Raw genomic sequence first — 23,986 nt, 5'->3', positions numbered from 1 at the left:
CTGGGAACCCCTGCTGTAGTCAATATGTTACAATGTCCTAGGCAAGGGTGAAGTTAATGCCCTAGTTTTTCATAGGCCTAGATTTACAATATTTTTCTGCTTTTTCCTGTCTATACTCTTTTATGTTAGTCTTTGATTGTGTCACTGGGAAAATAAATGTACAGTGGTGCCTCGCTTAACGAATGCCCTGCTTAACGAAATTTCCGCTTAACGAAAGGATTTTTCGATTGGAGGTTGCCTCGCTAGATGAATTCGTTTTATGAAAAATTCGTCTAGCAAATCGCGGTTTCCCATAGGAATGCATTGAAATTCAATTAATGTGTTCCTATGGGCAAAAAAAAATTCAAAAAAATTCAATGCATTCCTATGGGATTCGCTAGATGAATTTTTCGTTATCAGAAAAGACCCGTGGAATGAATTAAATTCGTCTAGCGAGGCACCACTGTATACTACAAAATGCATTCTGTTGGGACTCTACATTTTGGCTCTACTGTGCCTTATCCCACATCTCTGCCAGCTAAATTGGCTTCCTTATGATGGTAAAATAAGTCTTTAAAAAGTATTTAGGGAACATTAGGTGGAGTAAATAACTAAAGTTGATCTTTGCCTCTTTTCTTGTTTTTTAAAATGCTTGAAAGGTAGACTGTTTAAAACCATAGAACAAGCTATTTTTGTTGAAGGTTGCTCTTTTATCCTTCTGTATTGAACCAAGAGTATGTTTTCCTTTTTATTTGTGCCCATTTTGTGTCAGGTTTATTAATTTGCCTCTCTTTACTTAATTTCCCCCCAGAAATTGTGGCACTAGTCTGATTTTCTGCTTGTTGGCCTAGTCTGAATTCATATAAAGATTATGCTTCCTTTTGGGAAGAGAGATGTGGGGAAGAAACAAGCCAGGGTAGCTGAATCTTTCTGGTTTTCCAGTAATCTGTCTTTTATTCCCCAGTATGCCTGAACGTACTTGATAGTACAAATAGTACAAATGCATAGAAGATGTTCATATTTAACCAAGATTGGTGTTCTATCACAAAAAGAAGCTCCCAAAGTCCAGTTTTCCCTCTAAAATGCTTATTGTGTTGGTGTGCTGATCTGGTCCTAATGATGGAAATTGCATTCAGTTGATTTATTCCTATTTTATTACTGAAAAGTGACCTTGGTTTAATCCTACTTCTTTCCTTTCTGCAGAAATGGAGCAGCGTAAGCAATCCACTATTTCTTCCGCTGATCCCACCTCAGTCGCAAGGCTTCACTGCTATTGTCCTGACCTACGATCGGGTTGAGAGCCTCTTTAGAGTCATCACTGAAGTCTCAAAGGTGCCCAGCCTTTCAAAGTTGTTAGTAGTTTGGAACAACCAGAACAAAGTTCCACCAGAAGGTAAGTTGTGGGAAACCAAGCTCCTCCTATCAGGTGACCCATTTTTCCTTTGCACCCTGGCTTGAAGTCGGGTCATGCTGAAAACAGAAGAGCTTCCTTCATAAGCATGGGGATGATCCAAGCGAAGGAACTCAGTGGGGCTTGAAGTCACCTCTCAAACACTGATTGGCAGTGACTTAAAGCCTCTCTTCCAACAGGGATCAATTGCTCTCCAGAGTTCCTGAGTGTTGCTGATTCCGGCAGGGCTTGCATCTGGCCTCTAAATTAAAAAGGCAGTGGATGCAAACTCTGCTTATTGTAGAACAATCAGGAGACCATTTTTAAGGTTCCTGATTGTTCCTTAACAGCCACATCTTTACCTGCACCACAGCTGATGTCATATACAATGTTAGCCTGGAGGAAATTGCCTCCTGAGCCAAATTAGGACCACTTCTGTGCCTAACTAGGTCTGTAGTACTAAGGTTTCACATACCTGCCTTAACAGCTTAAGCACAATATTCTTTGGAGCCTACTTTTGACCGTACTATTGAGGAAGGAGAAGTATTTTTTGTGATTGTCCATCAGTTGTGGAACTCTGTTAAGAACACTGTGAAAGTTGAAGCCTTCCAGAAATGTTATGGATACTGTACTTCACTGTTTAATGGCTTTTAGTGCCCAGATTTTAAGTAGATGTACAGTAATGTGAATTCCTAAATGTAATTTAATTTCAGTATAACCATCTTGAGAAAAAGCAGAATAGAAATTAAAATACAGTGGTTCAAGGCACAAGTATACTTGATTCTATAACTCCACAAATTATTTCTCTTTCCTTGTCTCCTTTTAAACAAAATTTTAAAAAAATTCCTTCCAGTAGCACCTTAAAGCCCAACTAAGTTTGTCATTGGTATGAGCTTTCGTGTGCATGCACACTTCCTTTTAAAAAAGTTATGCAACTTCCATGTTCCGATTTCCAAAATCACAAAGTAGATCACTTACTTGGCAAGTTGTGAAATATTACTATAAAAGGAAAGTATGTACTTAAAATAAAATATTGGGTGCTGCTCTGTTCAGCTATTAAGTCAAAAGCAACCACAGACTGTTTGCCAATGGAAGTTTTCCTTCCCTGCCAGACCATACTCAGGAAAATACTGACCAATTGTTTAAAAGCTAGGCTTCATCTCATGAATGACTCTGGTGTGCCAGTGCTTATTGCTTTTCCAAGCCCTATTTGTTACCTTCAGTTCTCACTTCATTGTACTCTTGTTCTTGTAAATAGAGCAAATCCTACTAAAATTTAACAGTGAACCTTTTCATGAACTTTAATATCAGTATATTTCAAATGTCCCATGAAATTACTGCTTAGACCCTTGAATGTTGTATGCCACCTCAACCAAACCACATGTTCAGCTACCAGTGATGAGTAAATGTTAATTGACGGTTAGTGAATTTTACTTTCTTGCTTTGAGGTAATAAAATCAAGTGGTAATTGAAAATTGCACTTCTGCGTGAAGCCTGATTTTCCTGAACTTCCCATTGCTTGAATTTCTCTAGAATCTAAGAACACATTCTCGAAGTCAGAATGTTTAACCCAGGGATGCAGGCCTCTAGGACACTGTCAGGCCATGCCCCCTCCCCAGCACTCTCTTTGAGTGCTTTTGCCTGGCTAAATGTGCTCTTGAACTCTGTTATTGCCTCTTGCTTGCCTGGATGGAAGGAAGGAAGGAAGGTGTGTGTGTTTGTGTGTGTGTGTGTGTAAACCTCTGGCTTTTGCTTGGCTGAAATTTAGTCTACTGTATAAAGGTAAGAGTTTCATCTGTTATTCTTCTCCCATATGCTTCTGGGCCTGATCACTTTTATCTCTGGCCACACATGCCACTGGCATGTGGCCCCTGGAAGGTCACCCATGAGGAAATGTGGCCCTCAGGTTACCAGGTTCCCACAGCTAATTTTACCTGTGGTCCTTTCTCAGTATATACAGTCATACCTCTGGTTGCGTCCGCTTCAGGTTGTGTATTTTCAGGTTAAGTACGTGGCGGACCCGTAAGTGTTTACTTCCAGGTTCCACCGCACGCACATGCGTAGAAGCGTTCTGCGCGCTTCGCGCATGCACAATAGCGCTGCTCTGGATACATACTTTTCGGGGTGAGAACAGCACCCCGGAATGGATCAGGTACGTATCCAGAGGTACCACTGTATTAAGTTGTGAGAAGTGAGGTTACAGGGAACCAGGCAGAGGGCCTTCTCGGTAGCCATGTCTACCCTGTGGAATGCCTTCCCATCAGATGTCAAGGAAATAAGCAGTCATCTGTCTTTTAGAAGACATCTGAAGGCAGCCCTGTATAGGGAAGTTTTAAATGTTTGATGTTTTACTGTGTCTGATGTTTTAATTTGTTGGGAGCCGCCCAGAGTGGTTGGGGCAACCCAATCAGATGGGAGGCATAATAATAATAATAATAATAATAATAATAATAATAATAATAATAATAATAGTATAGAAATGTGTGTTTCTTTCTTAAGATCTGTTTTGAACATGAATTTCCATTCCAATAAACTAAACAATAAAACGCACATGGAACAATATATATTCCAACGCTTCTTGACATATTGCCCTTTGGAATAATATGCATGTGTCACATAACTTTGCCTGTGTGCAGAAAATGGAGGGTGCCGTTTAAGAGGTTGCGGAAGTGTAGGTATTGACGTCTAGTAGTAGTAGATGCCACCAAACAGTGTTGGGTGGTGTATCAAATGAAACTTAGAAATCCTCCCAAACTTGACATGCTTAGTGGTGTACAAGGGGCATACTGTGACCTGTTTGCTGAGTACTTAAAGGATAATTCCTTGTAGTTGCTTCAGCCTGAATGGTACAATTGTGCAGTGCAGTCTGGGAACTGTTCAGAGCGCTGTTTTGTGGTACGTGTTTTGATTACTATGGCATGAGGACGGAGACAAGAAGGGTCCAGCATTATGTACTAATACCTCGTTCCTCTTGGCTTATTACATCTAACAGAAGGGGCTGACTGCCTGGGTCCACAAATGAAAGTGATTAATTACTCCATGCTTGGAGTGGTCCCAGCTACCTTTAGAATAGGCAGTTACAAGGTCACGTCTAAAGAGAGCCTCCCTGAATTCTAAGTATTGCAACAAGTACAGGCTGGCTGTCAAAAAGCCCCTCTTCAGTAAAGTGCACAAGTGGCTGCTTGTCAGGGCCAAGCACTTTTGGAAGATTATTTGAATCCATTTTCACCTGAATCCCTGATTGTGAACTGCTTTTACAGCACTTGAGTGCTGAGAGTACAGCTTATGATGGCCTACAACGAATAAACCCTGTGGCCTGTTGTGCTTGCTTATGGATCTCTAGGAAAGACAGTCAAAGCTAAAGTGATCGCACCAGCTGTAACTTGCTGAGTAGCCATGGATTGGATAGGCTGCCAAGCTAGGAGCAAGATGGAGTAACTTGCTGCCCATTCTTCCCTTCCACACTTGTGCGTATGCCTTGAACCTGCTACACTCCAGTTTTCTTGGGGCAGGCAGAAGTGGTATCAACAAGGCGAAGAAGTCACTGACTGCCTACTGCTGTTCACCAGAACTTCTCAGAATCATTGGTCAGCTTGGAATAAAGAAAAGGGCATGGCATGTTGCACCCTTCTCCGCAGCTCAGACCAAGCTCCAACAATGGCTTTAGGAGTGGAGATTTCTTTAGGGAACCATCATCTTCCAGGGCTGTCTCCTTTTTGTTTGTTTCTAGTGAAGGAGTATGGGATCCGGATCCCTCCCTTTGTGTTTCTTGAGGAAGGGAAGTTGTGCGAGGGAAGTTGTGTGCACATATACACACACACATTTGCATGTGCATGTATATAGTAGGTGGGGGTTCGTGTCTTTGTGTATGTATGTCATAGCTGCCAAGTTTTCCCTTTTCTCGCGAGGAAGCCTATTCAGCATAAGGGAAAATCCCTTAAAAAAAGGGATAACTTGGCAGCTATGATGTATGTATGTATGTATGTATGTATGTATACCAGAATTGGATGTGTTGCCCTAAGTTCACACACTGATTTCTGGGTGTGTGTTTCCACCTTCTATTTATATAAATACTTTCTTTCTAGTACTTTGAGCTGTTGTGCTTTTAGTGTGTCAAGAAGATAGAATACTAGAAATGATTTGGGGTAGAAAGGAGTTGATTATATGTACACTGATTGGTCAGCTTTATCTGATGCATGTGGTTCATAGATACTGAAATATTTTGCATTTGGGTGAAATAATTTTGTACCTTTGAATAAAAGAAGCCTACCTGAAGCTTTGTTATAAAATGTATAAGTGTCCTGCCTCTTGAAAGCAGAACAATCATTGGGTTTCTTAAGCTCACATGGCTTCTTACCATCTTTCCCCTGTGTGTGTACATGTTCGTTTATTTAATCTTGAGATTTGGATGGAGCCAAATTATTTGATAGCAAAATTCATCATGGCCAAGTAGTATTTCACTATTTTAAAACTTAAAACTCTGTTCATTGTAGCAGATCATTATATAACCCTTTTTCATTGATATACTGTTGAAAATATATTAAGTTGTTGACATGAAAAATAATTGGCCCTGAAGGTCATAGGTTTGTTTCCTTACTGAGACTTAGTTATTTAGCTTTACTTTCTAATAGGTATGTATTTTAATAACTTTCTTATGTGACCGCCAGCTACCCCCTTCATCTATGTATTTTTAACACTTGGATAGGTTGTGGAATGTCCTGGTCTGCTGTCGAGGGGTTTAATTTAATTTGTTTTAATTCAAATGCATACAGTTCGTTCCACCTAGCTCTTTGGTAGGATAGCAGAAGTTGGTTTCACTAAGTCTTTCATTCAGTCTGTCTATTACGGCTCCTAATCCTTGGACTTCAAAGCTTCTGCCATTTATAGCCTATTAAAGCCAGGAAGTTTCTGATGGATTAGGACAAGGAATGAGTTTGAAGTTAGTAATGCACACCGCTGTCAACGATAAGGTCTAGTTTATTACCCTACGGTAGTATCTGCACATTTATGGCTATTCTCTTTTAATTGGTTATAGTAAAGCTGGGACCATTAACCTGGTTGAGTATCAAATGCAGGATATCCTGGCCAGTGCTGTATAGGGAACACATTTCTGGCTTTGAGCAAAGTCAGGTACATTTTCTGTTATTTGAACCAGTTGTATTTTTGATATACATTAATGGGAACTAGAAAGAGAACATCAAAGGTAATTTTTGCTCATTGATGGCCCTACAGTAAATTCAGATATGAAATTGGCTCTTAATATTGGCTACTGCATCGGTGGATATAAAGGCAGTTAGCTTATCCACCTCTCCCCACAATTCCCCATTGAGGGCCCCATAGTAACTGTATAAATTCATCTCTCTTTATGTATTACCAATTCTCAATTTGTAACTTGGTTGTGTAATAAAAAATATTGTAAGCCTTTGCTACAGGCTTACAAAAATTAAAGGGAAATAATATGAACTCATTCCAGTGCTCACTGTAAGAGTATAAAGTTACAAGCAAGTTTGAAGCCCCCACCCTAGTATCTTAATGACTACCTGACATTTCTGAAGTGTGCTTCTTCTGTTTTATTTTAAAACAAAACAATACTAACAAACATGTTACAAGATTGTAAATCGTGTAAAATGAAGTCAGACATAATGTTGTGAAACTATTAATTGCACAAAATCTAGAACTTGTGCTCTGCCACCTTGGTCCTTAGAAGCCCAGGGAACTATAAATGTAGTAAAATCCAGAAATTCACAAACACAGGTTGTTTCCATTAAAAAGGTAGCAACTATGAGGTCGCCTTATGCCACATGTGCCCACTCGACTACTTCGATCAGCAGAATTGGCACTACTACAGGTGCCCCGTAACACCTGTTCTACATTTAGAAGAACTTGATCATTTAGTGTGGCAGTGTCCGCACTTTGCAACAATTTTAATCTGTTTTAGTATTTTAACTTTTGTATGTTTGAAAGTAGGGTTGTATGTTTTTCTTGATTTTACTGTTTTATCTTATGAGGGGTGTTTTGTTTTTTTTACCCAATCAAGTGTTGTATCAGTTTTATGAAATAAATAAATAAAATAATAAATGAATCCAGAAGTGTCAGCTTACAAGTATCAAATCTTTCAGAAAACCATAAATGCTGCTGTTATGTGCCAAAGAAAGGAAGGACAGTGGTTCTCCTTTCCTTGTGAAGAAATATACAGTACAATAATATCAGAGCTGAAAATCAAGCCGTAGATTTTTATTATTATAATAAAGCTAAAAGTGGCAGAGACATCTGCAGCCAGATGGTCTCCTCACACACTTTCAAATGAATGATGAAGTGTTTTTCATTTTGCTTTTTTCAAATATAGGTATTTCCTGCTTAAATACCTTTGTTAGGAGATGAGCAAGTCACAATGGACAAATGTTCCAGAGGACATCGCTTCCTTGTAGAGCTGGGTCTGAAGTTGATTGTGTCATAGGTTCAGAGTAGAAACAACCAGCTTTTCTGGGATTTTGAGAAAGGCAGCCTCAGAACTAGAAGAGCTCCCTTGTGCTGGCTGCAGTAAAGGGGGCATGTATAATCTCTGTGATTACACTGTCACAGAAAATTGTAGCAACAATGTGCATCATTGTACAGTCAAACCTCAGCTCCCGAACGCTTCTGTTTTGGAATGTTTCGGCTCCTAAACGCCGAAAACCCGGAAGTAAATGCTCCAGTTTTCAAACATTTTCCAGATGCCGAATGTCCGGCGTGGCTTCCACTTGAGTGCAGGAAGCTCCTGCAACCAATCAGAAGCCACGCCTCGATTGTCAAACATTTCAGAAGCAGAATGGGCTTCCGGAATGGATTACGTTTGACAGCTGAGGTTTGACTGTAACTGTTTTATCTGTCCTACTCATACAATTGTGAACTAACGGTGATCGTACTGTATACAAGGTCTGTGAAATGTTAAGGTAATTCATAACTCATAATTGTATTGTTGCATTTATGCAACTGTAACATATGTTAATATAACAATATTTCTATTACATTTAAGAAAACAATGGAATCAGAAAACACACTGTTTTCAAACCACATTATAAAGGGAAACTCTCAATGAAGGCGTGGTGTTTTGGTTCTTTGCTTGCAAATAGTGTCATGCCGAATACTTTCCACCCGGTATTGTATCTGTATGGCTTCCTTGGGCTTCTTTTGACACCAAAATCAGATTGAGGCAATCAATTTCTCTCTCACTGGAGTATTAAAGAGCCTTTGAGGGCTATTGGCTGCATGTATGTAAATAGATAGTTAGACATCATTAGCAGAGTGTTCGGTGTGTAAGGAGGATTGTCGGCTCAGCCAGGGTGCCAACAAATGCATATGACTTGCACATAGGATATTAATTTTAAAAAATAGACTGCTTGGAAGCTTTGCAGTGTTATAGGAGAAACTGATGTTTTTCACTTAGTCTGCATTTGCTAAAATAAATATTGTGGTCTAAATGTCTGTAGGATAGAAATATTTGTGTAGGCAGAAACATTATTATAATTCTCCCTTCTTATCCAATAACTTTTCATTAACATTTAACTCTAAACTGATGGTCTTTAAGCTCAAGAAAATTATGCAGAGTGGGTAAAAGTTACAATGTTAAGAGTTGATCTCGTTTCCACTGCTATTGCCACACCATATTCTACAACTTGAAATTGCTGTCACCTCCGTAGCATCCTCACTTCACTATTGGTAGTTATACCTATAAGAGATTTAGTTAACACACAAATCTCTAACACAGTTTATTCCTGCTCCTTAGCAATGCTGATAGTAGAAGGATGTTAATTTAGTGAACTTATCTCTATTTAGATGCAGTACAAAAAGCATTTCCTGTTTCAACCTGAAATGATGCACAACCTGCTAAAGATGGATAGCTATCTGTCTATCCAACCTTCCCTTAAGGAACTTGTGGGGTGACACATCTGGCCTTAGCCTGTTTCTTCTCACTATGACCTTTTGAGGTAAAGCTAAACTAAGATAGTGCCTTAGGTCACCCGGTTCAATAAACAGGATCTGTCTGTTAATTTTTTGCAATTGTTTGGAGTTAAGGAAACATACAAAAACATACAATAATTAAATTGTCTACTACTGAGAGCGACTAGAATTTTTGTTTAGGTAATGAACTTAAATTTAGGTCATCACAGTGTCACAGAACATGGCTCTAGAAAGCCACCATTTCCTCCTCTCATCTTCTCTTGTGTCTCACTAGATACTCACACGGCTCCATTCCTCTTCCATCTCATCTGATTCATACCTAGCCTTTTCTGGAGTGTATACCTTATTGCCCCTCTCTGTAGCTTGCGTGTATTTGTGTACACGCGAAGTGTGTGTTCTGCCACTGAACCAAGGCCTCACTAAGAGTGCTAGCAAGAATTAATTATATAAAACATTTTTTAGTTTTAACAAGGGCCACCTTGGAGTAGGAAACTGAAATGATTATATTTCCAAAACCTCTCACTCTGTATTTCTTGTTTCTTTTGCTCATCTGGGCCAATTCCGCCTTTCTTAAAACCCCTCCAAGGTAAACTTTCTTTTCAGAGTTGTTTAGTGTGGTTTGGAAAGGGGTACAGTTTTCCTAAGGAAGCTGTCTCAGGTATTATGTTTGGATGCCAGCATCTGAAGTGTGCAGAACTTTATACGTTCTTTTGGAGTACTCTGTAAACTATGAAATCACACTCTCCTAGCAGTGAAAATGGACATCTGACCATAATCTCCATCAACTGTGTTTTCAGGGAACAAAGATGTTTTCATGCACATCTCTTTTATGTGTACCTACTAATGCCATATGATGTCAGTCACAGAAAAGTTAAAGGGATCTCTTAGGTTTGATATCAGTGCCACAGTACTAAGATCAGAGAGAATGTCTCCTTGTAAGTAAAAGGAGAGGGATCTCTTGTCTGATCTTAGTGCTAAGCACCACAGTGCCATGATTGGCAATGAACCCTCTGCCTGCCTTTTCGCTGAAGTGCAGGCAGAGGGTTCTTTCCAGTTACCCTCTTCTCCCAGATTTGGAGTGGAGAGGGCTGCGAGTGCTGAGTGAGTTACTGGCCTGCTTGCCTGATGTGTTGGAGTGCATGTATGAGTGTTAGAGAGTGATGAGTGCTTGGTGTCTGGTGCATGTGTATTTGTATTTGTAACAAAGGGAAGATAGAGGTACATACTTTTTTCCATGGGGGGGTTGTCCCATCTACTTTTGCCCCATCAGTCATTGGAATGTGTGCATGCAAAGAGAGAGAGAGAGAGAGAGAGAGAAAGAGAGAAGTATGGGTTCCCCACCCCTGTATTAAATAATGGTGTATGTTCTTAATGCTAGTAGTATTCAAAGTCGTACCTGTATCTCAAGGTTATTTGAATTAATTGGAGTGTCAGAATACATTGGATGAATTTCAGTGTTGTGCTGTTATAAATTTTGCCAGACAAAATTATTCCCTCTCCCCTCCCACTGCATGCTGTTCTGGGGTTCTCCCACAGCCATTTGTGAGAGGAGGAGAAGGGAGAACAGTCCCATTGTGCAAGCAGACACCCATGCATAGGGCTTCCACTGACAGGGTTTGTCAAGTGAATCCCTCCCATAGTTTAATTGTCCTGCTGTACTCATGGCCTAGTACATGCAAAGAGCACAAGGACTTGATTAGGGGGTGGGGGTAGAGGTGTAATAAAACTGCAGATGAGATACAGCAAAAATACAAATAAAATCTTAGATTTTCTTCTTCTTCACAGAAACTGTTTGGCCGAAAGTTCGAGTGCCACTAAAGGTTGTACGGACCACAGAAAACAAGTTGAGTAACCGCTTCTTCCCCTATAATGAGATTGAAACGGAAGCAGTGTTGGCCATTGATGATGACATAATCATGTTGACATCAGATGAGCTGCAGTTTGGTTATGAGGTAAGACGGCTTCTGCTTTTGCATGACTTGAGTTGATGGAGTTAAATGCTTCTGGGGACAAATCCTCAGCTAAAATGTTCTTAACCTTCAAGTAGTGCCATGATGCATAATCAGCATAAAGTTCTTGCAGCTATCCAGGAAATGCTGTTAATCTTCAGAAAATATTATATTTGCATTTTGCTGCCCTTGCTGCCCAGCATTGAGGGAGGATTAACTATAGTTCTTTTCCAACTCATATGCAAGCTTAGCACATAAATATGTGTGCCAGAGAGCCTGAAAGATGAAACTCTTGGACAGAAGCAGAGGGGAAACTATATTTGTATTTCTTTCATTACACTTTTTGGGGATTTCCAAAACCTGTCTTTCTGTGTTGCCTATTTAGTCATCTACTATAAACAGAAGTTTAGTCTTCAGCACCTTGGATGATTATTATGACACAGGCCGCCCCAAAATAGAAACAAATTAAATATACAATAACCACAGGAATGATACCATAAGATATGAAGCAGCAGAAAAGTAAGTCAAGAGCAGAAAATAAAACAGCACATTCCACAACCAGGATGCTACCACTGAAAAGGCCCTACCTGCTACTCCCCACCTGGCAGGAGTTCCTGGAGAATATCTTGGTGCCTCAGTAGATGGATGTAGAGAGCAGTGCTATTTCATTGGAGATAGCTGGAGCAGTCCTGGAGTGACTGCTACAGCTATTACTAGCCCTCATCCAACCCATCACTACTGATATGTCTAGATACTGGTTTAGGGCTTGCATGGCCACACAACAAATTTCCTAAAGATCATCCCCAACAGCTTCATACTGGGGGTGTGTACTTCACAACACAGCTGCCTGTGGCAATCACCCAGTACCATTCTCTGAAACTAACCCCATAGATAGGAGCCAAACCACAGAGTCTGTCCAGGATGATGCTTTCAAAAGGGACTAAGAGATAAACCAGAAGCAACAGGGTCTTATTCTTATTCTTATTCTTATCTTGATAAAGGTCATCAATCAAGGTGACCAAGAGCAGTGCAGTCCTGTCACCAGGCCTGATCCCAAACTGATAAAGGGTCTAGATAATCTGTATAACTTACAACCCTATTGAGACACTTCCTCCCAAAAAAGACCATTAGCACCCAGGTGGTAGCCACGATGAGCAAAGATTGAGAGAGTACGTTGCCAGTACCTGTTGGCACTGCTGTTGGCAGTGTCATCAGGCCACATTAATTTTGTGATTCCCTCCAAGGGTGTGAGGTTCAGCACTCCTGGAGTTCAGCATTGTGGAAGCTGTAGAAATCAAAGAAGTTGGCAGTGCTGAACGTTACAGAATAATTTAGGAAAAGTCATTGGGTTTGGCTGGAAGTTGAAGGTGTGAGAGAAGATGAAGCCATGTCAGAAAGCTTGTTTTTCCTTTAAGTGTGCAGGGTTGTTGTCTTTTTAATAAGAGAGGGATATTGTTTTATGTGGCAGAGAGGGGAATGAGATGGTCTGGATCCTCAAGTAAGGAACTAAGGAAGAATGAGAAAGGAGTGGGTGAGCTAACAGTAAAGGTAAAGGGACCCCTGACCATTAGGTCCAGTCGTGACCGACTCTGGGGTTGCAGTGCTCATCTCGCATTATTGGCCGAGGGAGCCGGCATACAGCTTCCAGGTCATGTGGCCAGCATGACTAAGCTGCTTCTGGTGAACCAGAGCAGCGCACGGAAACGCCATTTACCTTCCTGCTGTAGCGGTACCTATTTATCTACTTGCACTTTCATGTGTTTTCGAACTGCTAGGTTGGCAGGAGCTGGGACCGAGCAACAGTAGCTTAGTACAACAGTACTAACAGTAGCTTAGTACAAAAGTGCTCTTTAGATTTTCCTCCATAATTATGAAGAATAAGCTTAAGACAGTTGACATTATATGGAGTTGGTTTGACAATTGACATACTGACTTAAACAATAATAAAATATATGTGGAAAAAATAGATTTAAGTATGCCATATGTGTCTCCAGACAGGGAGGTTCTCCCATGGGGATTAGCAGTTATATGAGCATCCAGGTTTATATTTTCTTCTTTTGGGGAAACATGGAGGATGGAAGGTTGCACCCAAACAGGAGTGTGGACAAGTACAGAACAGCTGTGTATTCACAATGGAAGGCTAGATAAATGAACATGTAGCTGGTTCAGAACACACCAGGAAGAAGGACAGAGGATAATTTTTCCTTTGACACACAAGCTTTCAGAAAGAAGAGAGCTCTTGACATGGGACTACTTTCAAATAAGCCGTTTCCTTGGGCAAGTCTCCAAGAGGACTGTGGCATGTTGGTTTGAGTAGACTTGGCTAAATAATCTCATGTGTCTGGACTGCTGGAAAAGGGCATGGTGAAGCAGCTGTAATCTGGGGAATTGGCTGGAGTATCTGTATATGCGTTGTTTTTGTGTACTTGAAGAATTTGCATTCTAAGTGTGGCTTAGTTTCAGTAAATCAAAACTTACAACAAATTGTAATAATATAGACCATTTAGGAGAGGAGGATAGAAAGGTAAAATTTGTTTTTTCTGGGAGAATGCAAGAACCATCAGTGACTTGACAGACCAAAAGGTGGCAAAAAGCCATAAAGAAGGGTGCAATATAAGCCCCCTAAGGATGCCCACTAGGCACGTGTTCTGATGGGCAGGAGGAAGCTCCAGCTCATATTTCACTTTAAATGTAAGAACATCAGAAATTATACCAAACATGCACTGACCACCCTTTCCGTATATAGATCACTTCACAGTGGCTCATGTTAAGTAGGCTACGTTAGTTTCTCAAGGCAATATAGTGATTCAGTGACTGAACTGGGGATCTGTAACTCCCAGTCCCACATTTGAACTTCAGGGTCCATTTTACCTAATTTGCCTGACTTATGTTGGCCAGATGCTTGGATTGTGGAACTGCCTGAATAACAGCCTGGATAGTCTTTGTGTGAATTTGCTGCCATTTGGACAGAGCCTCCTCTGATTTGGCAGACACATCTGAGTCTTGCAAAAGCTGTTTTTCTCTTAGTGTGTTTAAAATAGTAATAATCATAACAGCCACCAATTTATAGAATAATTCTAGAATCCAGGGCAATGCCATGCATATGGGATAGAAAAGAGCCCTAAAACATATCTGGGCGAATGCACAACCATGCTAATTTTTAATATTAACCGGGGGGCGTGGGGGGGGGGGACTGAATCAAACATCCAGAGTGTGGCAGTTCCTTTTTTATGCTGTTTCCTCTATAAGAGCATGAGGGGAAGTGTGTATAAATACAGTTCCTACCTTCAACCCGCAAATCAGTGACTGCAGATCAATCTTCCCTGGGCCAGAGTGTCTTTGACTTGCTTGACAGGCCTGAGCTGGCTACCAGATGTTTAACCTGTCCTCGGCCTGTGGTAATTTATTTATCTGTTTATGTATTTCACCAAGAAAGTATCTGTTGCATTTCTGAGCAGTTTGCAAGGGAATTCTGAGGGAACAGTAGCAACATATAATGTTACCAGGAGGGTTTCTTTTTTAAGTGCCTTGCTTCAGTCAGGAGAAACATTTGGAAACGTGATGTTGGTAACTTTCTTCCTCTGCTTATTCTCTAGACCTTGTTTAAACATGTGGCTGAACTTTGTAGCAGCACAGACTTGTCTGGCTGTATCGATTAGGCTTTTTATAAAAAAAGAAGAAGAGAAGGGGGGTTACTTTGATCTCTGTACACTTTCAGCCATAAAAATTAAAGTAACACTCAAAAGTGTCAGACATTTTTTTTACTTGTTAAAAGTGAACTATTAGGGTCCCTAATGATTTATTGCATGGTGCAAAGCTACTGAAGCAAGAGCAATATAGCCCCTATGTGCTGTTTAATTTAAGGAGGCATGCGAATATCTACGGCTCTGTGACTTGAAGTGGAAGCTTTGTGAGAAGTAAGAGGACAGCTTTTCAGCATTGTGTTGACAGAAGTACTGACAGATAGTGTTCTGTGCTCTTAAACAGTTAGGGCTATACAACATTTCTACCCATTCATCAGCTGTTTCTGTTCCCCTTACAAGAAAGATAAAAGCAAAAGAGCAAAGAAATGTAACATGGATTCAGCTGAACATAATTTTTGAAAATGAAGGCGAAGCAGACCAGTCTTGCTCTAAACCACATTTTCCATTTTCAACCTGCATGCAGCTGGAAGTTACCTTTCTTTAACCATGACGTGGCTGTGTTTAAAATTTGGGGTTGATAATTGCTGTCTTTGAAGGTTTCATTACAGTTAATTCTGTTTCTTTGTCTCCCAAAATATACCTTTAATAATAGTTGTAGTGCTTATGAATCTCTCTGTTTATCTCTCTGTGTTGGGAATTGCCAGTCTTGTGTTCTGTGTGAGAAGCCAGTGGCTTCAGCCCTGCCTGCTTCTGTACACTGCTGAAAAAGAGGGATAACTCTTGCTTGTTCTTGTAGCCCAGCTTGCTTGTAAAACCAACACACAGGGGGTGATAGGCATGCTGAGCCCTACCCCCCCATCACTGTGACCGTATTCCTTGTCCAAGACTTGGAAGGCAACCTCCCAAAGTGGAGATCCTCATGCGCTCATGGCATCTCCCCACAGAGTTTAGAACCCTGAAAAAGCCATGGTGGTGATAAGGGGGAACTTACTGTGCTCATCCCTGCTTCCTTGTGAGCTTTACATGGGAATAGAATGCCTGAGGCAGGCTTATGTTTTACATTGATGATAAATGCTAGGTGTCTGTTGAGGCTGAGCGAAAGATTTCTGCTCTTCTTGCTGTTTAAGGTTTAACTTGGCACACTTCCTGTATATTCATACAAAAATAAGTCAGGCCTGGGGCAAAGCCAAAGTGTGTCAGCTAGGTATGGAAAAATGTTTGGCTGCTGCTGTTGTCGTTTTTACCTAGTTCTAATGCTCTTCGACATATAGTTGCTGGACTTACACTTTGCCATTCTTCTGCTACGGTAATAAAGCGAGCACTATGTCCTATATGAGCAACAGCTGTTTTCCCTATTAATCTAAAGTTTAGACTCAAAACTTTCCTATGAGTATATTTTCTTAACTGTTCATAGAAGAATGTATGCTGTCTTCAACATACGAGCATGTGATTACCTTTATATGTGGTCACCAGTTAGCAATAAAACACAGACTTTATCACCCATTCTAGCTCGATCTTTATACATTTCTGGTCATGAAACTGTGGTTTGGAGGCAAGGAATGTGATGTCTGAATGGAACCTGGGTTTTGCCTCTGTTCCTAACTTAGTAGTAGTAAATAGCCCATCCTTAAGGGAGCCTCTCATTTCTTCTCCATCATTGTATTATACATAAGTATGTTTTGGGTGCTTCAGAGCAGAAAGAAAGGTGGGACAACTCCAGCATCTCAGGGTAATTTTGAGATAATTTATGAATAAGTCAATTTATAAGCTATACTACAGGCCTCCTTATATTTCAAAGCTAAATTAGACTAGCTTTATCATACTTATACAAGCAACTTGTATAATTTTTCTGAAATAATCTAATTTAGCATGATAAGCCTTAAAATGTTTTTATTTCAATTTCACTGCCTGGTTCCTTCCTCTGCTTCCATTTATTAGACACACTTCAGTTTACATCAGAGTTTTGTGATGTTCTTAGTCTTTAATACCGGTACATGCACTATGCTAGCCAGCTGAAACTGTCTTCACAGCTGAGCCAGCCTATTTTCAGCTTTCCCCCCCCAGTCTCTCTTTAACCATTATCTCTTCTCTTCCCCTACAGCTGTACTTTAAAAAACAACAACCCACCAAGTTTTCCCTTAAGTTTCCTGTCTGGCCTCTCATTATCTGATCTGCCTTTATGGCACAACACTTTTGCACTGGTAGGTGCAAAGAGTCGCAAACTCAGTGACACTGTAGCAACACTTCTGCAGGGCAAAGAGAAGGCTGGGACATCATAGAGACTGCCAAGGAGAGCTGGTCCCCATTTTGCATTATAGGGTCCATAGGGTTAGAAATAGGGAACTGGTGCTAGATCCTTGGACAATGCCAACAAAATAAAAAATAAGGGTAGAGAAGAGGGGAAAGCCACCAAAAGAATGTTTGAAAAATGTTTGAGAAATGAAACCAGGCCAGGTTTGAGCTGTGAAACCCCAGATTCTGTGGCACTAATGTATGATTGGCAGCATTAAAAGCAGGGAGAAAGAAGGACCTGAAGAGCAGAAAGACAGGGTGAGAATCTTTGGGTTTGACAAGTAAGATTCTTGTGTAAGATTCTTGTGCATTTTCATCAGAACTGTCTTGGTTTAATTATCGGGATGTAAACCATATGAAATAAGTCAAGAAGCATTATCAGAGTGAAAATGGAGACACCAAATGTAGACTGACCACATGAGAAGTTAGCTAGCTCTTCCATTGTTTCTGATGTTTTGACTGTGATCTGTCAAAACCGATCCACACATTATGTGGCAGTCATGTTTAATGTGAATACACTGGTGATCACAGTGTTTAATGTGGCGAGCACTCAGAACCGTCAAGGCGGAGATGCACATCTCCTGTCACTTGCGGGTAATAGTAGAGATGAATTACCATTGGTACATATTACAAGAACGTACGAATATCCCTGCTGGATCAGACCAAAAGCTCCATCAAATCCAGCATTCAACAGTGGCCAGGCAGATGTTTCTAGGAAGCTTACAAGCAGGGCATGCCAGAAACATCCCTCCCTTGCTATTTTACCAGATTGGACTATTTGCCCAGCATTGGGGCAAATAGTCAAACTGGCTTGTTTGACTTCCAGTGCTCCTTTAGGGCCTCTAGATGAGGTCCTTGCCATCACCTGACACCCTTAAATGGAGATGCTAGGGCTTGAACCTGGGACTTTCCTGATGCTGAGCATGTGCTCTTCCACTGAGTATGCTCCCTCTGCAGAAACTTCTTTTCACTGGCGTACTGCCTCTCAGTATTTACTTACAGGCATACACAACTTCTGTGCTTTACAGTGCTCACTGTAGTGAACAGTGGTACATAGGTGAAGCACACCTGTCACATTATCCCTAAATGTCTGATTAGTGCCAGTAGCATTGCTTGTGCCAAGCAAGGGAAGCACCCATGCTATTTTTAAATATTCACACATACACATGTGTGTGTGTGTGTGTGTGTGTGTGTGTGTGTGTGTGTGTGTGTGTAAATTATAACCACAGATAACTAAACAATGCACTTCACAGATAGAACTTCCTCTGTCTTTAAATGGCCTACCTGCAATTTGTACCACCGTATTATTGGGCACGCGCATCTTTCCTTTCCTGCTCACTCGGGGAAATGTGTCTTTGAGTAATGTAGCCAGCACTGTATAGAAGCTAAGGGGTGTATTAATGATGACTTGTCCCTATGCCTGTCAGCTTGTGTTTTGATCTGGTAGTCGCTAGCAGAGTAATGAAGTGATAGGAATAAGCATCCTGATTGTATCCAGGTGCCAGGAACAAGGCAAGTGGAAAGAAACTGTAGCAGTACTGGTACCAAAGCACCTAGAAAGTTGTTGAAAAACATAAAAAAAGTTCTCATGTATATCCAGAAGTGACTTGAGCCACACTAGGAAATGATTCATACAAAACTACTAGATTTTACTAGATTTGTCCATATAAAAACTATTAACCTTATGATCAAAGCATTTGTCTTAACCCGCCTGTCCAAAGTCTAAACATGAAAGCTGAAATTGTTTTCTGTTTATTTTTGTAATAATAAGCCGTGTTTGCACAAACATTCTTTTTTTCATTTTTGAAAGTGCATATTGTATGAAGTACTCTTGTGAAAATTTATTGTTTCAGATTACTGTGTCACTAGGATATTTTTTTTACTCACTCCAAATGGAGTATCACAAACTGTCACTGTGGTTACTGACTGAAATGAAAAACAGTCAAATCTGAAGCTGTTTGGGGGAGCATGTGGTAGGTGAAAGGAATTGAAGAAAGTGAAATAGGCCACCAGGAAAGACTGTTGTGTGAAGCAACCATTTAATCTCGAATAATCCTTTTGCAAGGGAAATGAAAGCAGATGGCTGCTTAACACAACTCAAGAAAACAACTGAAATGTTTCGAAGACACTTGTTTATAACATCCCATAAGGATGACAGACTGCCTGAAGAGTCTTGATCCCTGTACTATATTGATGCGCAGTAGAGTGGTATTTAGCAGCCACTGCCAAGTTAACACAGGGACAACTGAAAGTTAGCTATAGACCAGAGTTGGGCAAGGTGCAGCAGCAGTGTTGATGCCACAGTAGGGGTGGGGCCACACACACCATTCCCACAAGAACAGATATAACAACAACAACAACAACAACAACAACAACAACAACAACAACAACAACAACAACTGCTTTCAAAAAGGCCCAAGGAGAGAGCAGTTGCTGAAGCAAAGATCACAAAGTGGGGAGGGGGAGGTTGGCCAGGGGAGTTCTGATTTACACCATTGTAACCTGTGGCAGACACTCCGTATTAATCTATAACTGTTATTTTCTGGGGGGGGGGGGTAAACAATATTGTTAAGCCAAATTGTCCAGCTTTTCGGTGAATACTGTTAGCGTAACACCTCAGTTATACTCTGCAGGTATGGAGAGAGTTCCCTGACCGGCTTGTTGGATATCCTGGTCGCCTACATTTGTGGGACCATGAAACAAGCAAGTGGAAATATGAGTCGGAGTGGACCAATGAAGTTTCAATGGTGCTCACAGGAGCAGCGTTTTACCACAAGGTAAGATGTGACATAATTCTGAAGTGGTGGATTTGCATGTGGCATAGGGACAGAGCCTTGTATATCAGTAGTTGATGGTAGACACGTTATAGCATAATGCAGGCATTGGTGATCTTCCTCAAATGTGCTGGTAAAGGCAGATATGAAGGAGAAAGAAGCCACATTCTGTTGGTGCATCCCTTTGAATAAAATGTCTCTCTGTTTGGAATATTTGGATACAGACTTGGGGGTATAATGTTATGGGTTTTTCAGCATAGGGGAAAGGCTAATATGTTTGCATACAAGTGGCTATTTTTATTCATCTCTTTGCCCTTGAATGGCACATTCCATATTTTAAAAATGCTTTTGAAAGATTCATTGATTTGAAAGAAGTTCACTGTGCGACATAAGGAAGTTCACTGTGTTTGAGTAGCTCAAGCCCAGACATTTTATGGCCATGTGGTGCTGGTTCTTTGGATCTAGGCTACTGGCACAATTAAGATTACCAAAAAAAAAAGGTTTTGAGCAACATTTAGAGTGGAATGATGAGGTAATGATTGTGTTACCATAAGCCGCGCCTTGGTTTCTGAACATTTCGGAAGTTGAACGGACTTCCGGAACGCATTCTGTTCAAAAACCAAGGCACGACTTTAGTTGGTCCAGCAAGTTCAAATTGAGGCTTGCCATTTTAAAATGCCATGTTGGATCAAGTATCTAAGCTACTGAAGAGATGAGGGAATAGAACAGTGGGGTGGGAATACATGTTGGGCATGATACACCTCTAGTGGATTTGTATCTTCATGGCTGCCTGCTCCCATGTACCTGCTTGTGTACTGCGCTAATCCTCACAAGTCCTTCTCCAGTTGCCCCCATAGTGGTGACCAATGACAGCCTTTCCAGTAGTGGCATGCCCATCTTTGGAGTACACTCCTTTAGCGCCCACTTTCTCTGTGGCACACTTTTACATTTTTTAAATAAAAGGTATTTTAAAATGCCACCTGTCTTTTGGAGCGCACGCACGCCCTCCAATTTTATTTTTCTGCTGTTTTATTTTTATTATGCATTTGTTTACTTTTTATTATTCTAATTTTAATTCTAATTTTATTATTAATTCCATTTTGTTTGTCTACTGAGGTACTCCGAGCATGTATAAAATAAAAGTAATCATAAAATACAGTTGGTTCCATCCAATGATGCAAAGGCCAACCTGAAAGGTCCAGCTCCGAGGGCCTTCTGGTGGTTCCCTCACTGTGAAAGCGAAGTTATGGGGAACCAGGCAGAGGGCCTTCTCGGTAGTGGCACCCACCCTGTGGAACGCCCTCCCATCAGATTTCAAAGAAATAAATAACTATCGGACTTTTAGAAGACATCTGAAGGCAGCCCTGTATAGGGAAGCTTTTAATATTTGATGAATCATTGTATTTTAATATTCTGTTGGAAGCTGCCTAGAGTGGCTGGGGAAACCCAGTAAGATGGGCAGGGTATAAATAAATTATTATTATTATTATTATTATTAATTTATTTATTAGAGGGACTGCTGCAAGGATGTGGCATAATTTTTTTGTGCAAACCTCTGTTAATTCCCAATGGAACCTGCCCACCACTTAACTCCCATTCCAGTTCAAACCTGTCTTGGTTTTTTTTATGGCTTAGGAAACCTGTAACTGTAGCAAATATGCACAAAGCTTGCCTATATTTCCTCAAATTGTTTTTCCTTTCTGCAGTATTTTAACTACTTGTACACATACAAAATGCCTGGGGACATCAAGAACTGGGTGGATGCTCACATGAATTGTGAGGACATTGCCATGAATTTTCTAGTGGCCAATGTTACTGGAAAAGCGGTCATTAAGGTAAGCTTTGCTTCAGCTGTTCTCTCCGACTTGGTAATGTTGTAGTGCCATGCATGTATTTTATTCATGCCATTTTTTTATCCCACCCTTCCTCCAAGGAACTCAAATGTACAGGTTATCCCTCACAATAACCCTGTAGAGTAGATTAGGCTGAGAGACAGAGTGATCCCATTAGCTGTGATCATTCTGACCAGACAAATGTTGTGTTGGGTGGGGTGTGTGTATGTGGAGAGGAGAGCAAGTTAAACATTTTTTGTTCAAATCACTGAGCAAAATTAAAAGGGGGGAAACATGTCCAACCCGATCCATCCCTGTCTATCTTAACTGGCAACAGCTGATTTATAGGAATGCTAATTGCAGGAATGTTAATTGCAAGATCAGTTTTTAAATGAACTTTTATCCCTGAATTAATTTCCTGACATGTTTCAACACATTTCCTTGGCCTGGATGTTCACTTTGTCTGCTCATTTCAAAGTGTGTCAACTCGGAATGAGATTTAGAGGCCTCCAGGCATTACTTCAATTAGCAAGGTCTGCTTTCCTGCCTGTCCATCATCATTTATCCAGACCGGTGGCTGTGTTTCCTAGAAAAGCCTTAGAAGATAAAGTGTGTGTGTTTGCTGTGAGAGTTTCTGAACTGTGCAAGGGCACTGCAGAGTCATTTGGCACCTCGGTGCAGTTGGGAGAGCCTCGCAGAGTTTGCCAGTCAGCTATTAAGTGAGCAAAGTGTGTCTGTTGGATTAAGGTTACGGTGAAGTATGGGAAGCTATATTTCATCGCTCTTATGGCTGCAAGAACAAATGGTGTTTATACAGGGACCTTGGCAGTGAGAAAACAGTCATTAAACAGGAATTAAGGAGCTTGTCATCGCCACTACTTTCCACTTACAGAAGGCAAAACCCCTCCAAGCATTTTTTTATTGGGTCACTGTGAGTTTTGCAGTCAGCTGGGCCAGATGGAACTAAGTGGCATGGGTTCCCCCCCTTCCTTCGAGGGTTTGACTTACAGTACAGATACGTTCAAGGGCACTGTGCTGCATTTCTGAATGCGGGGATTAATGTTTGTGCTGTGACAATGTTGTGTTGGCTTTGCACAGGTGACCCCAAGAAAGAAATTCAAATGTCCAGAATGCACAGCTATTGATGGGTTATCACTAGACCAGACACACATGGTGGAAAGGTGAGTGTCCCATTCTGTTCCCTTGCCATTATTCCCAGTGCTTAATCCACCAGAGTCTTTGAAGTTAGAACCAAATCATTCACTGCTTTTATTTACAAAAACCTGGTTACACAAATCTAATTTGCAAAGGCAGTTTTAGCATGAGACAACTTGCCTGTTACTTATGCTGAGAAGCTAGCTGATTGCATCCCGAGCCCAGCAGGTCTGTTGGGTTTGAATATGTATTATACACACATATGAGCACAGGCATCCTTGTGCTTAATAAGAAGGCATGTCAAGCAATAATAGAATTGTTTCAAGTAAATTAAAATGATGAACTTATTGGAATGACAGAAAACCAGAAATAAAATGTGTATAAGAAAAAGAGAATTATCTGAGCTCAAGGCTTTGGAGGTGCATCCTGCGCTAGTATTTTAGCATGAAAGCAGATAGAAGTAAAACATGCTCCCCTTTTGCATATCTCCTTTCATAGTCCATTGATGACTCCATTAAAAATCATATTTTGCTACTTTTTGAAATAGGATTTAGTGATATTGAACTGATTTCAACAGGCCTTAACGGTCAAGTCTATGTTGCCATAAGAGAGGGAAAATATGTCATATGAAGAATAATCTGAAATGCACACTTCTAAATGAGAGTAACTGGGAGGAACAGTATTATAGTGCAAACAAATTACCTATTGTGTTACATTTCAGAATCCTGAGCTCTGTAATTCTGTATAGAAGGGCACCCAGTCAGAAGAGAAGTAGCTATTTAAAGCACACTTACCATGACATCTACACACTCCTTCCATTATAATGCCTTGCAACTATCACAATAGGGATATTTTGTGTTCACTTTGTGCTCTTCCCATCGGCATGTTTTACTGAGAAGTTAAGAGATCACTGGTGAAGTGGGCACTGTCACAGGCTGTCTAAAGGACTGATTTATGAGAAGAGATTAAGACAAATATATATAGCCTCGATAAGAAATTACTAAATAGGTATAAGTCTTCAGGTATTTAA

At 40.6% G+C, this 23,986-nt stretch overlaps 1 protein-coding gene across 2 annotated transcripts in view; it reads left to right on the top strand.

Annotated features, from left to right (window-relative positions):
• Positions 1–23,986, top strand: part of EXT2 (exostosin glycosyltransferase 2) — an 84,895-nt gene that overhangs the window by 56,793 nt on the left and 4,116 nt on the right. For both annotated transcript variants that reach the window (XM_035115986.2, XM_035115977.2), the window contains exons 9-13: positions 1,183–1,372; positions 11,096–11,262; positions 19,829–19,972; positions 21,676–21,804; positions 22,900–22,982. In XM_035115986.2, coding sequence (XP_034971877.2) covers positions 1,183–1,372; positions 11,096–11,262; positions 19,829–19,972; positions 21,676–21,804; positions 22,900–22,982 — 713 coding nt within the window. The remainder of the gene's footprint in view (positions 1–1,182; positions 1,373–11,095; positions 11,263–19,828; positions 19,973–21,675; positions 21,805–22,899; positions 22,983–23,986) is intronic.

This window comes from Zootoca vivipara, chromosome 1 (assembly GCF_963506605.1).
Source record: "Zootoca vivipara chromosome 1, rZooViv1.1, whole genome shotgun sequence".
In the NCBI taxonomy this organism is placed as follows: domain Eukaryota; kingdom Metazoa; phylum Chordata; class Lepidosauria; order Squamata; family Lacertidae; genus Zootoca; species Zootoca vivipara.
The sequence above is the reverse complement of the archived record's forward strand: the minus strand, read 5'-3'. Positions and strand labels throughout refer to the sequence as shown.